We start from the raw sequence: 18,084 nt of genomic DNA, 5'->3' as shown, positions 1-18,084 counted from the left end.
TCTGCTCTCATTTGATGATTTTACCACCATTTTTTTTTTAATACATTTATATTAAATCAGAAATTCAGAAGATAATAAATAAATAAATAAATAAATAAATAAATAAACAAATAATCCATGTAGAATTTCAAATAAATAAATGCATATATATTGCCATACTGTAAAAAAATTATACAATTATATATATATATTTTTTTATGAATCCAGTTGATAAGACATGATTTTAGATCATTAGAATTAAACCATTAAAACAGAATCCATAAAAATTACAATGGATAACACTGGAAAAAAAATCTAGAAAAAATAAGCATTTAATTTTAAATAAATTAAATATAATTTTAAATAATGATTAAAATGTATATTTTCACATTCACTATAAGTTTAAGTTTAAGTCTGGAGACCCCTGGGTTAAGGGATTGAAAAATCTAAACTGTCCATCTCTAAAATGAAAAAGTGCTTTGATACAAATATTTGTCTCAACTCAGTTGCAATTGTAATGAAGAAGTGGATCTAATACAGCAGTATTAGTTTTAGTTACTTTATTTATGACATACTGATGAACTGGAAACAGAAAGAGAACAACCAGATAAAATATAAAACAAACAAACAGATAATATGCAACAAGAACTAACCAAGCACTGAAGAAAACACAGGACTTAAATAGACGGACCAAACTAATGTAACAGCAAGTGTGCAAATAAATACAATGAGTAGCCAAGGAAACTACTGTTAACTAGGTCCTAAAACTAAACATGTGATACAACAACCCAGAAACACAGCAAATACACATAAACCCTGACATATCTACATGATAAATAACTGTAAAAAAGTAACCTTTGTGTTAGATGTTGCAATACATCCAAATTGCACATTTTTCATATGTATAAACAATGAGAACAGGCAATAAAATCACGGTTACAAGCCATTTCTGGAGAGAAAAGATGGTTAGAGATAAAAATCTAGCCAATATCTTCTTTTCCCAAGATCATGTGGCATCTTGAGCTGATGGGAACTGAACCTCAGCTGTGTGAAAGAAGAGACACAACACCTAACACTGCACAGAATAAACTCAATCAAGAAAATAAGAAAGCGACTAAAATCTCCCTCACTGAAATGTGATTTAATAAAGGTTAAGTCAAACATTTAATGACATATCACCTGGGCAGACCCTCAGTCACGGCTCAGATACATTATAGACCTATTACTCATACCTTAAAAAAAAAGGAAAAGACAAAGATGATGAAATATATAACTGATTTCAAGTTAAGAACAGACATTTACTGTAGAAGTAAAATAGATCTTCAGAATGAGGCCTCTTTAGTCGTTATGCTCCATGAGAGAGTTCAGATAATGCTCTTCAGTCCTTCTTCTGATCTGCTGAAATGATCAAAATAACTCATTATATTAGGTTCACCTCTGGTCGAGAGAGCTGCAATGATGAATAAAGAGTAACTCACATCTCAAGCCTCAGCTGCTGTCTGAACTGAGCTGTCAGAGCCGCTGTCAGAGGCTGAAGAAGAAGAGGAACTGTTCAAATCACACACGGACTCGTTTTATAGCACTAAACGTTCAGCGTTATTTAGTTTAGTCAAATAATTACGCTACATAAAGAGTTTCCCGGACAGAGATTAAGCCTAGTCCTACAGTTTAGTCTTGAAGTAACTCTATAGTTCAGGTGTTAGTAATCTCCACCTAATCTGTGTTTCAGAAACCCATCTGTTAACCATGATTAACTGTTCTAAATGAAAGCCTACATCAGGCTTAATTTAAACCCTGTCCGGGAAACTGCCGCTTTAATATATACATATATTACTTTGAACTGCATCACTCCAGTGAGATACAGTAGCTCATCCATTACTGATAGCTGTAAATCAAATACAGATAATAGGGTACTTACATTTAGCAGGAACAAATCCTGAAAAACAACCAAAGTGAACTCAAAGGTGAATCACTTCAATAATCAAGTCTCTTTTCTGAAGCAATCAAATCAAATGACTGCATTAAAAAAAGTCAACTAGATATTTTTATTCTCAAAAGGCTGTCTTTCATAAAACCATACGTAAATACAATTCAATGGAACAATTTTTTATTTGATTTATGAATAATTACCAAAGAAACTGGTTCTGCTCATGTTTCATCGATAAAACCCTGCTATTTTCAAAAACTACTACCAAATATGACTAGCATTACTATGAAAATAAACATGAAACATTACTGTTTCTCACCTGTCTTCCTTTTCTTCTGATAAAACAAATACCCGATGACTGCGGTGATGAGCAACAGAGTCACCACAGAAACAACAGCAACAGTCACGCCAACAGGAGCAGATGGTTCTGAAAGAAATCAGATTGTTCAGATATTATATGAGATAATGTCATTCAGTAATAGTTAGCATGAACCCTCCTAAGCCTCATGTAGACTCTTACTATCGTTAGTCCTGATCTCGTTCTCTGTGAGGGTCTTTCTGATGGTTCTGCTCTGGTGCTCCACCACACAGCTGAACTCGTTCCTCCTCCACTCATCAGGTTCAGTCTTCAGGGCGACGGTCTTCTGGAAGGTCCCGTCCTCATTAGGAAGAAGTTTACCAGCCTTCACATCCTTATAAAGCTCTTGTCCGTTTTTCATCCAGGTGATTGTAACATTACTGGGATAAAAGTCTGTGACATGACACAAGACTGGAGAGGAGGCATTCCTCTGCAACAGAGACACCTGAGGAGAGACTAGAGACAGAGGATTTGGCTTTTAAGACACTTTCATTTGACCATTGTATCAAAATCACCATTTAGAACACCAACGATAACAATACTGATCAACTGTTAGTTTAATATTGATTTCATTCATTTTGAAAAATTCAACACTACCACTAAAACACTAATTCATCATCATTACTCACAGAAATACATTTTGTGTATACATCACTTCATTTCATTTAATGTTAATTTAGTAAGATCTATTCTAACGCTATACTTTTTTATGATACAAATTGTTGCAAAGCAGCATAAAACATATTAATCACTGAAATTATGTTTAAACCACAAACTCTCTAGTGTATACATACATGAATATAAAACTGACTGACAATTGTTTTTGTGTTTACTGTTACTAGACATGTACCTGTTTTCTCCAGGCTGCTCTCTCCAAGCTGTAAGAACTTCTTCAAATTCTCAATGCACTCATTTTCAAGGTAGTATTTCCAGTACGCAAGAGAGATGGTTTTGTTGTTACACGTCTGTTGAATGTTGGAGCCGTGCTGCATTGGGGATATCCATTCCATCCTCTTCAGATCCAGATACAGGAAAACCTCTCCATCAATTGCAAACTTCCGGAACCCATTTGTTTTTCCAGTCTCATCGTTCCATTCACAGCCATATACTAGCTGGTGTGTCTGCATATCTAGGCGAAAAGAGTTTTCAATATCGTTTTTATCATTAATCAATAAATGGTAATAGTAAAAAAATAAAAAAAATAAACGCATACACAAAACAAACTTTACCCTTCATTTGGCTTTAAAGTTCAAGGCTAAAATAATGCTGCAGTTCACACTGAGACAGGCAATGCGATACAAGAGGAAGGATGCCTGTGTCTGTGTTAAAATTAAGCCAGTTTTATGAAGTTGTGGTACGAGTTATGTCGAACGACATATGGGGTCTCACTTGGGAGCACGTGTCCCATGCGTGAAAGAGCAGTTTTTTAAAAAAAAGAGCAAATCATGGACGACTCCCATCTTTTTCAAGATGCCATTTCGTCCGTGTCCTTCTGGATGCGGCCGTTTCCTGTCTTCAGTTGATGGTCACGAGCGTTGTCTGCAGTGTCTGGGTGTCCAACTCACTGAGGCTGCGCTCGTGGATGATTCTTGCGTCTATTGTGGGCGTATAAACATGGCAGCGCCGGCTGGTGCTGGGAGATCTGAGGGTTACAGTGAGAGCTTCTCCGCCGGGCCACGCCCCACGGACCTCTCACTCCTCCCGCAGCGCATGTCCCGTGCGGATGCCGATTGATTCTGCTGGGCTGTCTTACAGCGGCCACAGCATGTCTTTCGGTCAGATGTAACCCTAACCCTAACCCTAACCCGAGGATCAGATGTCGATTGCTGCATCGGGGGATGGGTTATCGACCTCTGAGGATGAGGATTTGGTGGGGGCTGTATCCCTCGGGTGTTGTTGCTGCTGCCGAATCCGCCCGGCGACCTCCCAAGTTCAATGGCATTCTCGAGACTCCGGTGGTAGTCCGGGACGCCGCTGTCTTGTGCGAAGAGATTGCTGTCCTGCTGGCGAAGGATGCAATCAAGCCGGTCCCTGCAGCCGAGATGAGGACGGGGTTTTACAGCCCTTACTTCATCGTACCCAAGGAAAGCGGTGGCCTTCGGCCTATCCTGGATCTGCGGGTCTTGAATCGGGCCCTGCACAAGCTCCCTTTCAAGATGCTGACGTTTGTATTCGAGGGTCAGGCATGGCAGAACAAGGTCCTCCCCTTCGGACTCTCCCTGTCCCCCCATGTTTTCACGAAGCTCGTGGAGGGCACCCTTGCCCCACTCTGGGAAGTGGGCGTCAGGATCCTCAAATATCTCGACAACTGGCTCATTATGGTCCGGATCCAGAGAGCAGTTGTGCGATCACAGGGACTTGGTGCTCTGGCACCTCAGTCAGTTGGGGCTTCAGGTCAACCGGGAGAAGAGCAAGCTCTCCCCTGTGCATAGAATATCTTATCTCGGTATGGAGTTAGACTCGGTGAGTATGACGGCACGGCTCACCAGCGAGCGTGCCCAGTCAGTGCTAAACTGCCTGAGTTCCTTCAGAGGCAGGACAGTGGTACCACTGAAACACTTTCAGAGGCTCCAGGGGCATATGGCATCCGCAGCCGCAGTCACGCCGCTCGGGTTGTTGGGCATGGCGCCGCGATACAGATCTTGTCACCATCACACCGATGTGTCAATCTTGAAGATTTGAAGCAATCTTTCTCCGAAGTACTAACTTTGTGAGGGCGGAACAGCAGCATGGCCTTCTCCAGCAGTGATGTACCCTTCCTTTTGACCCCTTCGGTACCAAGGTCAGTGAGTTTGCGCTGGGGCTTTGGGAAGGTTACAACCTTAAGCATAGCTTTTGTGGCACGCCAGGGCTTGTCGACAATTGCAGCGCCACAGGGTTGTAACGGGGTTCAGGTTGTGGCGTTTTCCATAGGACACCATATGTCGTGGTTACGTACGTAACCCTCGTTACCTGATGGAGGGAACGGAGACGTTATGTCCCCATGCCTCCCAAGTGAGACCCCATATGTTGTTCGACATAACGTCTCCTTTCCCTCCATCAGGGAACGAGGGTTACGTACGTAACCGAGACGTTATCCCACAAAAAAAGAATAAAAACAAAATGACAGCTGTTCATTTGGAGAAACGGCTCTGCGATATACTTAGTCTGCCAATTTATTGAGTTCTAAAAATAGTCCACAGCTAGGTAATGTGACCGCACTAAGTTGTGCAAATCTCCACTGTGTAATATCATTACGCCTGCTGCACCCATGGTACAGCAGCAAAGTCCCTTGATTATAACACCGGAATGAGAGTATAGTTCTATCTATATTGGTCAGATGTTATATAAAAATAACAGAAATAACAGAAAATGAAAATCCAACTTAGTACACGATTTAACTTCAGAAGAGTCAAGTTTTTCTAAATAGGAAAAATGTCGAAACTCTTTGGTCATTTTTGAGCGAGATGCTAATGGTCTAATCCGATTCAATTATCTATGCTAAGCTAAGCTAAAAGTGCTACCGCCGGTACTGGAGATCAGTTAAATGGATTCAAAAACTGTAAAACTCAACTCAACAATACTTCGGATGAGACGTTAAACCGAGGTCCTGACTCTCTCTCATTAAAAATCCCAGGTGTGCCCTCAGCATCCTGGCTTAATTCGCTCATTGGCCTCTGACCATCATGGCCTCCTAACAATCCCCTTATCTGCTGAATGGCTTCAGACCAGCGCAGAAATCAACCTATATTTTTAAGCAGCAATCACGCAGTTATAAATGTGAACTGATGGATCAAAGATATTTCTATGTTTTGTATCAGGGTGTCAAAAGTAAGGACTCCACGCAGACAAACAGAAAAGGACTGGTTAATATAGGGAGGATAATGACTAACAAGTGAAGACACCTGAGTGCAATTAACAGGAGTGCAATTACTGTGATGAAGGGACAAGGCTAGTGGGAATTGTAGTGCCTACGGTGAGGTGCTTGTGGGGAAGTAAGACCACTAGTGGACACCCAGGGAAACAGAGACCAAACAGCATGACAGAGGGGTCCAGACTCAGCAGAGTTCAGCTCCAGCCCTAATCAAACAGACCTGGAGCAGCTCATCAAGCTCTTGCTAAACACACTAGATACTTTCAGACAGGCGTGTTGAGACAAGACTGAGACTGTCTGGTGATCTTGTTTTAAATTAACATAATAAGATAATAATTGATCCTTTTGATTCATCCCTTTTCCCACAAAGTGGTTTAAAGTCTGACATGTCAAGATCGTCATTTTATAAATCCTTTGGATTATGTGTATCTGAACTATATATGATGTTTTTACAGTCATGTTACAGTTTAATATGTTGCCACAGGCGCTGCCAAACCCAGCTCATACAGTAGTGCCACCACAGATAGAGAGTAAGTCTGTGATAAACACTGCACAGGATTCAACAGCATCTTTGTTAAAGATAATAGTGACATCGGTACATGTAACGTTTCATTCAGCAATATATACAAAATATAAAAAATTATAAAAAATAACATGCACTCAATTCCTGTGGGATTTTTAATTTGATCATTCTTTCAGCTACCAATAAAACTTTAGTATTCTCAGCTCTACTTTATCATTCTTTTCAAATACTCCATTCTGGATGAAGTTACTAGAAGACTACTGCATAATAAATGTGAATGGTTCTCTGTATTTATATTTCTGTACATAGTGCATTATTTATTTTCTGTTTTTCTTATATTGGTGTTATTTCATCTGTGTAATTATATGTAACTTCTACACTGGAAGCTCAAGCCAAGTCAAATAACTTGTGTGTGTAAGCTGAGTGAGTAAGAGGGAGACCAGCATACCTGTTGACTTTGTGGGGACATTGTTTCTAACCCATTTATGTTCACGAATCATTACTGCTGTCTGACTGTTCCAGTAATCTGTGATTTCACTCTGTCTCATCCATTCTGTTCTTGGTGAAGCTTTCATCGTGTTGATGTCAAAGTACATAAACTGACTGTCATCCACCAGACCAACTGTAGTAAATTCATCATCGTCTCCAGAAATGGAAGTGTATAAATATTGCAGAATGTGTTTTCCTGTGGACAGAGAGAGAACAGAAATTAGCCATCTCAAATACTGTCACATTTATCTTACATATAATACATACGGACTGACTAATGATGGTTATCAACAATATACTTTATTGCTTTATGCAGAACACACACACACACACACACATTAGGTAAAACGTTACAGCTTTACTGTTTATGTTATTGTAAAGTGCCTTTTACTCTGGTGGTATGGCGTGTAAGAGTAGAGGGCATTTTTGTAACTTGATACTTTGATACTTTCACCGTTATTGTGGTTTATGTTTAAATTAAAAACAGTAAATAAACATCAGTTTTCAATGACAAGAATATGTAAAAGTATGATATTTGGCACCCTCTGCTCTCCGGATAAAGGCACAATAATTAGGATCATAAATCCTGGGCTCATCATTAACGCTTGTCCGGGACAAGTGAATGTTTTAGCAAGTATTTTTACTTGCCCATGCAATCGGACAAGTTACATGTCAATACCAAAAACAATAATAACCCCTTTATTTGTGATTTAACATTTGTGATAGGTGTGTTTGATATATATTGTTTGTGATAATATCATAAAAGTTGTTTTAACAAAGTGTGATTAGACATTATCGAGTTTATTGCAAAAATTAAACAAAATACACCTACAGAGTGCACGCATACATTAGGCCTATGTAAAGAAGTCTAGTAGTTTAGACTAGTGCACATGTGCTTTCTTTCAGTGCATGATTCAATATTAAAATGCATGAAGTATAAAAAGAAATTTCAAGATATGGGGGCAGAAAATGTATATAGGATATTTATGTAATTTTATATAGTTAAAAAATATCAAATATCGAATTTTTGATCGAAAAATCAGCATGATTACAAATGTGATTTTATATAACAGTTCAATAAACAAGAAGCCGATATCCAGACGTGAAGATTCAGGTGAGTAGATGTGAATGATCAGATGAGCAGATCGATACACGGAGATTATGAAGCCCTGATCCGAACCAACTAGGACAGTAGAATCCAGTGAGATTTTGATGGTTTCCACACAGGAATGAATCTGAGGCAGAAAGCAATCAGGAATACAGACTCTGGCGAGAACAACAAGCATGAGCAACGACAAACAATGATCTGACAACATGCAATACAAGACACGAGAAAGCTGAAGGCAGGACAGGATGAGCTGCAAGTGCAATCAGACAGGTGACGACACACAGACAAACAGAAATGAACGGATCTACGAACCTAGACATGAATGTTGTTGATACTGATTTCACTTTATTATTTTATATAAAAACAGAAATCAAACTAAATAAACGAAATGTGACATGTTTACAAAATCTACTTCATATACTCTATGAACACTATACTATGCTTTGTATAACTACATTAAATAATTATATTTTTAATTAGAATGTATATATATATATATATATATATATATATATATATATATATATACAAGTAACTTTTATACTCAGACAAGTAAATAACAAATTCACTTGTCCGAAGTATATCCACATGAGAATGTTTAATGTCAAGCCCTGATAAATCATTAGAATCCACTCATCACTCAACAATTTTTGGTTCAATCGGACTGAATTCATTCCGATTGATGAATCTGAATGTAGTGTTTATAAGAAATAAAGTGATCGGATTGATGTGTGCGTTTATATGTCACAAGCTTCGAATCGGAATTGTTTTTTTTTTTTTTTTTTTGACATGCGCACACTGCTCAAATAGTGAAAGTGAAAGTGAAAAGTTAAAGTGACTTAGATTTAATAAACTTGTATATATATATATATATATATATATATATATATATATATATATATATATATATAATAAAAGTTACTTACAGCATAAAAAAAATGCAAACAAACAATAGATTTAGTTTAGACGAGCCCGGAAATATTTCTATATCCGTAATGTTTAATCAAACAGTGGTTTTCTTTACACATATCATTTTAGCTATTATTGACGCCAGTTTACAGTTATGGTTTTATATTTACATTTACATTTATTCATTTAGCTGACGCTTTGGAAGCGACTTACAATTGCTATATATGTGAGAGGTCGCACGCCTCTGTAGCAACTAGTTAAGTGTCTTGCTCAGGGACACATTGGTGTCACACAGTGGATTCGAACCCAGGTCTCCCACATCACAGACATGTGTCTTATCCACTGCAGTAACACCACCCCCGAAAGCGACTTACACTTGCTATATATGTCAGAGGTCACATGCTTCTGGACCAACTTGGGGTTAAGTTTCTTGCTCAGCGACACATTGGTGTCTCACAGTGGATTCGAACCCGGGTCTCTCACACCAATGGCATGTGTCTTATCCACTGCGCCAACAACACCACTACTTATATAGATGCATATTTCAGTTTATAATTTTTAACAGAGACTGAAAACCGAATACAGTAAGGCATAACAAAGTTACCTATGGTAACCAAGTACTGCCACAACTTTTTCCGCGTATATCCATGGGATTTTTTTTACACCGAAATGTTTGAAAATGTATTTCCATAAGCCTATAATATAATGTCCATCGTGAAAGCGGCCCTATAGCAAGTATACTGTCAATAATCTCCAGGCAGAAATCACCCATTCAGGTAAGAAACTGAAACTGATTCTACAAACGACTTTGGGATGCAAGTTTGTAAAATAATATTAATAATAATAATAATAATAATAATAATATTTCAATCATGTTACACTCTAGCAACTATAAACACTTTAAAAGTAACTCAAAACGTAATCATATTTCCACCGTACTGGTAATATCTCGCAGAAGACCAGACGGGTGGTTCGTGAAGCCTAGAGAGAATCAATGTACAAAAAACCCAAAACGATCTACTCACGAGCATATGCGAGATGAACCACAAGGAGTAAAAGCACAGCGGATTGCATGATTGTTTCAAATTTCGACCACAGTTTTATCAAATAATCTTATTAGAAAGCCATTTATTTTCTCGCCTATCGCTACAGAAGCCCCACGCAATAACGGATTATCGAGGGCAGCATCGTCAGTTTGGCTGCTTTCGATTCACCTCGGATGTCGGAACTGGGTGATGACGTCACACACAATCGTGTGCATAAAGAAACAACATCAAAAAGAAACAACATCAACAAGAAGAAAATGAAAATAAAAAGAAAGACAAATTACAACAAATAAACAGTTGTTGGGAGAGGTAAATATAAAAATTATAAACAAATATATACAAGATATAGGGGAGAGCAGGGGCGAAAGTACCATTTTTCAGAAAAACTTCATTTTAAAAGATAATGTTGTATACAGAGATATATTTCTGCTGTGGCCAGTAACTCAGAAGTGTAGTCTAACAATACCAGGTCGTATTTTGTAGAAATGTAGAATGACTTCAGTATAATTTCACTTTGAACATAAGTTGAACATTGTTACTTTTGACCCCATCGGTTGGGACGAAAGTAACACACAGGTGGGTCAAAAGTAACACAACAATATAAGCTAGAATTATTTCTCTTATTTTTCTTAAGTATACCTGATTGTGACCTTGTTAATAAGTAACTGCAAACATATTTTATCCTTTATCCTTTTTGTCCTTTTTTTTTTGCAAAAAAATTATTAAATTACATTTTCATATTTTCATTTTAAGTTTAAGTTTAAGTTTCATCAGATGTCTTAAAACCTGACTGTATTTTTTTATTGTCAATTTCAATGTATTTTTCTATAATAATAAAAAAAAATTACAGAATGCACAATATAAAAATGTAATCACATCAGCATAATAAAAAAACTCTAAACATAATGTAACAGTATGGCCTATTTATGTTTCCATCCAGTTGTCTTTATGCATGAATTGAAAATGTGCATTAAAACATCTGGAAACACTGCAAATTCACAGGTGGAGGTGTAAAGGCTAAGATATGGCTAAAACCTAAATATAAATGTGACGTAGCAGCTGCCCAGAGAGAGATGTTCCTCTATGTCCTGAAAACACCCTCTCAAAAACATCTGGATAAAACCTCTGTCTGTCTTTCTGACCCTCACTCAGACATATTCTTTTGGTATAATATGACATAAACATTTTAATAAATAATGCAAGACACAGAAATTCACAATATAGCTTGCACTGGAACAAAATAAATACTTTTTGTGACTGTAGCGGGACAAAAGTAACAACTGTTACTTTCGTCCCGATAGGAACTCCTGACATTTAAATTCGATTTAATTTTATATAAAAAAAAAAAAATTAAAATGCAAACTTTAGGATGTGTTAAAGCACTAAATAACCTGTAGATTGATCATTACTGTGACACATGAAACAAGAAAAACAACACGACTAATAAAAAAAATTACCGCTTCAACAATCAATTTGCACTGGCTTCCAATAGCTGCTCGCATAAAATTCAAGGCATTGATGTTTTCCTACAAAACTACCACTGGCTCTGCACCCATTTACCTAAATTTGTTACTTCAGACTTCTGTGCCTCTAGAAGCTTGCGTTCTGCAAGTGAACGTCGCTTGATTGTGCCATCCCAAAGAAGCACAAAGTCACTTTTACAGACTTTTAAATTAAATGTTCCCTTCTGGTGGATTGAACTCCCCAACTCAATCCGAGCAGCTGAGTCCTTAGCCATCTTCAAGAATCGGCTTAAAACACATCTCTTCCATCTTTATTTGACCCTCTAACTTTAACACTCACTATTGTAATTCTATTCTTTAAAAAAATCTAACTACCTTTCTAATCTTTATGTATTCTATTTTATTTTAATTTATTATGCAATTGTATATGTATGTGTGTGTGTATTTGTAAAAACCTCTAACTAACTTGCTCTATTATTTTTTTATATTCTATCTGTTTTCTTTTTATTTATTATATTATTTAAAATCCCATGCTACATGTACTGTTAACCTAACTGAGACTTGTTATAGCACTTATATATCATTGCTCTTTTTGTTGTTTTTAATTGCTTCCACTGTCTTCATCTGTAAGTCGCTTTGGATAAAAGCGTCTGCTAAATGAATAAATGTAAATGTAAATGTATACACATAGCTACATACCAAATTAATATATTATAAAGTTCACAAGCTTCCAAAGCTCTTACTGCTTTTTTGATTCTCTGATACTGACACCAACCTACTCACCTTCCTTGATCTGCCATCGTCATCATCCTGTTGGCCATTCACCATCGAGGACTCTTCCCTGTTTGCATGACTCACCAGAGCCTCATCTTAGTCTGCTTATCTCCTTCCTTTTAATAAACATCTCATATGCATCAGTCCCTATCTTGTGTCCCCCCGTGTGCTAACAACTCTCCCAATCTCATTTATGTAAGAATTTGGCGGATAATAGCCTAGACTATATACTGATTGCCAGATGTGTGGCATAAATATATTTTCAGCATTTTTAACAACACCCACAAACTGCAGAAAAAGCTGCATGTAACAATCAATGAATAAATAATAATAATAATAATAATAATAATACATATATATAATAATACAAAAAAAGATTGAGGAAGTATACAATGTTTATTCAATAACGTAAAATGGTTCAGTAATAATAATAATAATAATAATAATAATAATAATAATAAAAATAAAAATAATAATAATAATAATATTCACATTGTGATGGACAAGCACACTTGAAACTTTCATCACACCCTCAAATACAGCGCAGATAAACAGTAGTGCCTCCAGCTGGGCTTATTCAACTTTATTGTCACTTTGTTATCTTCCTGGGTCCATATTTACAAAATGATAAACAGTATGTGGCAAGCTGCAGTCGGGAATTTAACCCAGTGCCAAATATGGCAAGGGACCACGCCACCCCGGAAATTGGCCGGGGACCTACCAGTATACAATGTACCACCAGCACACAGATACGTGGTGGCTGAGACAGATATCAGACAACAGTATAAAGGATTCAGCAATTTATTCAAAATCACTATTTAATACATACAAAATTGAATATTTTCATAAGCAGTAAAAAAGATAAGCGTTGATCATAAAAACATGAAATGCAAACACATTTTTCCAACTTCAGAACTGGGGGATTTAAGTTACTTACCCAATGAACACAGCAGCCACTCGTGCTCTCACAACACAGCACCAACACTCACGTTGTGAACACTGCAAATCTACAGCCTCACCACCACCACCACACACAGGACACTGGCTAGGACTGGTACCCCAATTCTGAAGGGAAAGGGAACGGAACAAGATACGAATCAAATACACGCATTTACACAAATACACACACACACAGTCACATATGCACGTCAAGGTATAGTTTGTCAGGAACACTTATCACTTGCTGCCTGACGGAACCAAGGACACCAGGTTACTGGCAATCCTCACTCACTGGTACTCACAGACTGTGGGCAGCATAACATCTTGTGAAGTGTCAACACTATGCATATACAAAAAACAAACAAAAAAAAAACCCAATAAAATACAACCTTCAATGAAGCAGTTCAAAAGGAAATCCTCTGACAAAGAAATAGCAATCAAGCACAATGGTCGTGTCAAACACTTAGTGATTCGTCACTTTAATTACCCCACCACAAGTTTTTGGTCAATAAATATTTTAGGGTAATGCGTCGCTTCAGGCCGGGTACGCGATCGTTCCGGTCGTCAAGGTAATCCCGTGCACTACAAGGAAGTTGGTCAATTAAATCAGAGTATGCAGTGCAACAACAACATCCGGTAAATGGCAGAAGAGTAGTCGAAAGAATTAGCAGGCACAATGAAACACTGCTGGACATAGACATGGCGCACAAAGAATGATTGACACGCTACCTGGATGTCAATCACATCCCCTTTTATACAGGTGGAATGTACCACTTTTCCCCCAAAAATGGTTGATCACATCACTACAAGTGTAATGGCTCATTCAATTCAATTTACATATATTTGTATAATGCTTATCACAATGCAAATGGTTTCTAAGCAGAAAATGCATGTTTCTATGTTTAAAGTTGTAAGAAAGTTCAAATTGTAGTGTTACGACGTCTAGGGGTTAGCCGTAACAGAAAAAGAGAACGGAGATCACACCAGAGAGATGACAAATAAACAATATTTATTTTCTTTTAACAGAATCTTTTCAGGGGTAGACAAGGCCGAACAAACTTTGCTTTGAAACTAAATAACCTCTAATTAAAACAACAACAACAACAACAAAAACATACAAAAATAACTTCACAGATGCATAGCATATTTTAAAGGTCATAACACCCCCAACCATAAAATAAAACATACATTGTTTTACTGATTAACACGGGACCGTGAGTCGGTAATAACATTTTCAATAGCTTTTTTTATTTAGATATTTTCAAGTTGTAACCTTGACAAATCAGAGACCATCTCATTAAACAATGATTAGCATTAGACATTTGTTGCAGAAAGGTAAGTAGGTTATGATCAGTAAAAACAGTAATAGGTTGTACAATTGAACCACAGCTTGACTGTTCCGAAAATAACAGCACACTCTCTAAGATTATGGACTGAGCGGCACCAGTATCACGAAGGATGCAAACACTTTTTGTTTCAGAGTCTGTTTCACTAAACGACACTACCCCATCAAAAATAAATGGCTTAAATGCAGATTCAGTAATTGTATCTAGAATCTCCGGCTAGGGAGAGAAAATGGGTCGCTCATCTAAAGCAACACTTTAATAAGCGTTTTTTCTTGCTAGCTTTGCATTTCAGACTTGGACAGGTAGCGATGAGGTGTCCCACCTCATGACAGTAAAAACATTCACGATTCGCTATATTTAAAGCACTTGAAGCATTCTTTGGTACTGCAGGGGAATCTTTAGAATTACGGACACGTTCAGAAAAACATCGCTTTGTGGGCGATGAAAACACTACTTTATGTGTAAGCACAAACTCATTCGCGAAAACAGCGGCTTCAGAAAGTGAAGACACTTTTTGTCCATTCAAGTACATCATGATTTTCTCAGGTAGACAATTCTTGAACTCTTCCAACAATACTAACTCTTTTAACTGCTCAAATGTATCAACTTTATTTGCAGTGCACCACTTCTCAAACTAATTGGCTTTGTCTCTTGCAAATTCAAAGAGTGTTTGACAAGGGATTTTCACATGATTTCGAAATTTCTGTCCGTATGCCTCAGGAACTAGTTCATAAGCGGGCAACACAGCATTTTTCATTACTCCATAATTCAGGCTCTGTTCAAGAGTTTACATTGTAATAGGAGCGGCCAAATACTTTGTGGCCATTTCAATTTTGCCCTTCCCTACAAAAGCCAACACTTGAGTTGCAAAACCCGCTTCACCCTCATCAGACAAAATCCCATATTCAACCAAGTGCTTGTAAATCACTTCCTTAATGTCCTGTTTCCTAGCACCACACGCAACCTGAATTTGATATAAATCTGCAACCACTAACAAGTCATCTTTGCAGCAAACATCCAACTGATGTACTGAAGGTTCAGTCGCAAACTTATCAAATTCAAATTGAGGCCATCCCTAATTCCCTCCACCTTAAAATGAAAACCACTTGGCAAACAAACAAATATAAAGCCAATTTCATGAGTTTCTTAAGTGAGTCTCACTGACTAATTTGTGAGACGAGTCCCCAGTTTCTGTTACGACCACTAGGGGTTAGCCGTAACAGAAAAAGAGAATTGAGATCACACCAGAGAGATGCCAAATAAATAATTTTTACTTTCTTTTAACGGGAATCTTTTCAGGGGTAGACAAGGCCAAAATAATAAACAAAACAAACTTTGCTTTGAAACTAAATAACCTCAAATGGAAATCAAGAAAACAAAAATACAGACCAATGTATCTACCTCCCTTAAATATAAACAAAGTGAGAAAAAGATACATATATATAAAATAGTGTCTAACTCCCTACATCCCTTATTATGGCAAAATAGAATTTTTTTTTTAATTACAAATTTATTTACAAAGTTTCCAAGCGTACACAAAGCAGCCTCAGAAACAAAATCGTAGTCAAAAACAGGCAATTTTCAGAGAAACAGGAGATTCAGTATTTGAACTTACAATGACAGACACTCAACAGATTCACTACACAGAATATATCTCTCTGATAGAACACTCACTGCCAAATGACAACAAACATACAAACAATAGCAAAAGGTCAGAATGCTAGCAAAATAAGATGTCAACGAGGCTCGAAGGCACTAGAGAGTGTTTGGGGCGGTCCTTATTTCTGGTTCAGGTCTATAGTAAGACCAATCACCATCTTCAGCTGGTTAACAGAGGCCACATCCACCTGGAACACAAACACATCTACACACACGAGCAGAGAGAGAGAAAAAAAACACATACAAAAAGAGTTCACAGATGCAAAGCATATTTTAAAGGTCATAACAATATTTAAAAATATTATATATGTTATTAATTATTCTACGTTTTAAATCAATGACAACAATGTAATTTTGTATGACGATCCAGAGCTAACGTCATCTTGAGAGCTCACAGGTGTTGGTTGTCTCAAAGAGAGGATGGATCCAGACAGCATGTGGTTACCCACAAAAGCGCCTTTTTGTAAATGATATGATCGTAGATCATAACTTAGATACTGTATGCTCTGTTTGACAGAAACCTGCTTAAAACAAGATGACTGCATTATTTTAAATGAGTTAGATTACTGTTATAAACATGAGCCGCGTCCAAAAGGCAAAGGTGGAGGATTTGTTACAGTTTATAGTAATAGTTTCAGTATTTCTCAGAGCTCTGATTTCAGAGAGAGAGAGAGAGAGAGAGAGAGAGAGAGAGGGAGCAATTTAATACAAACACAAAGTTGTCCGAAGTGCTTCACAATATCAAGATACAATACATAAAACAAACATAGTCACCGGCGGCTCACACAGGGCACTGGAAGGGGCAGCACTTATGGTGCTTTGGTAGGGATCCCAATTTTGTCTGTCACCAACAAACACTCGTCCATATCGCGTTTTGATTCAAGTGTACTGACCTACTTTTGATTTATTCGTCCAAAAGTGGAATATTCTGTCAGTGTTCGGCTGAATTCAATTTTTATGACTGGATTCTTCGAACAAGTCTGTTTTCTGCATCACGGAAATTATAGGGCCGTATGTCTCAATGCAATTTGGGAAAGAAATCAATTAAGTCCTTGTAGTGTTATTACTGAAAGCCGACTTTGTAGAGAAGCAAAGGACTGATTATTTAAGAAAATGTTTGCTTATTGTTTGTTCATACTATAAACACTTGTATAGTAATCCTTCACCTAAAAATGGTTGTTATCACATCTATACTCAGGATTTTCTTTTGGAGAACTAATGTCAGACATGGGGACTTGTGACTTGGTGACTTGGACTCGAGTCGACTCGAGTCGCTATTTTTAGGACTTGAGACTTGACTCGGACTTGGAAGTTAAAGACTCGGGACTTGACTTGACTTGAGACACGATGGGGCGTCTGTCGTTGCTAAGCATCCATGACACGCTCTCTCTCGGAAATTTCAGCAAAGGATAAATGGATTTGCAGCACTAAAAATCGCTCGCAGTAGCTCTGCTACTAAATTCATTTCAAAATGGCAATCCATATACAGCTATGAACAGCTGTTACTTCATCTTAGCTGAGCTTTCAACGTTGATACGGGAAAGGATGAAGCTGATTGGTTAGTTATTGTCACATGACCCGCGGTGCGCTTGCGGCATTCTGAAAAGTTTTAACAAGATGCGGTGCGCGTCGTGAGCGCGTTGCTTCCATTATGAGCGCGCATACCGCGCGCCTACATTGGAAATAGCGAACTTTCGCGCGCAAAAGACAT

At 37.5% G+C, this 18,084-nt stretch overlaps 1 protein-coding gene across 2 annotated transcripts; it reads right to left on the bottom strand.

The window, feature by feature from the left end:
- Positions 1-524: 524 nt before the first annotated feature.
- LOC113055271 (DLA class I histocompatibility antigen, A9/A9 alpha chain-like) lies at positions 525-10,374 on the bottom strand. Of its 2 annotated transcripts, none has more exons than XM_026221455.1 (8): positions 10,172-10,374; positions 7,089-7,325; positions 3,115-3,393; positions 2,427-2,720; positions 2,226-2,333; positions 1,898-1,915; positions 1,458-1,510; positions 525-1,374 (listed from the first exon to the last, which is right to left on the bottom strand). In XM_026221455.1, the coding sequence occupies exons 1-7, from the start codon at positions 10,218-10,220 to the stop codon at positions 1,461-1,463; spliced, it is 1,035 nt and encodes a 344-aa protein (XP_026077240.1). In that variant the 5' UTR covers positions 10,221-10,374; the 3' UTR covers positions 525-1,374; positions 1,458-1,460. The 2 variants fall into 2 exon arrangements, with proteins under 2 accessions (XP_026077240.1, XP_026077232.1); XM_026221447.1 differs by having other exon boundaries at positions 525-1,377; positions 10,172-10,373.
- Positions 10,375-18,084: the final 7,710 nt, after the last annotated feature.

This window comes from Carassius auratus, chromosome 3 (assembly GCF_003368295.1).
Source record: "Carassius auratus strain Wakin chromosome 3, ASM336829v1, whole genome shotgun sequence".
Taxonomy (NCBI): domain Eukaryota; kingdom Metazoa; phylum Chordata; class Actinopteri; order Cypriniformes; family Cyprinidae; genus Carassius; species Carassius auratus.
This window is presented reverse-complemented; position numbering and strand designations above follow the sequence as displayed.

Excerpts from the sequence above, each read along its gene's own strand:
- LOC113055271 (XM_026221455.1), bottom strand. The coding sequence starts at position 10,220 with ATGCAATCCGCTGTGCTTTTACTCCTTGTGGTTCATCTCGCATATGCT. Across the intron at positions 7,326-10,171 it reads GGTTCATCTCGCATATGCTC|GAAAACACATTCTGCAATAT; the intron begins GTGAGTAGATCG and ends CTCTGTCCACAG. Across the intron at positions 2,721-3,114 it reads GAGCAGCCTGGAGAAAACAG|TCTCTCCTCAGGTGTCTCTG; the intron begins GTACATGTCTAG and ends CTCTGTCTCTAG.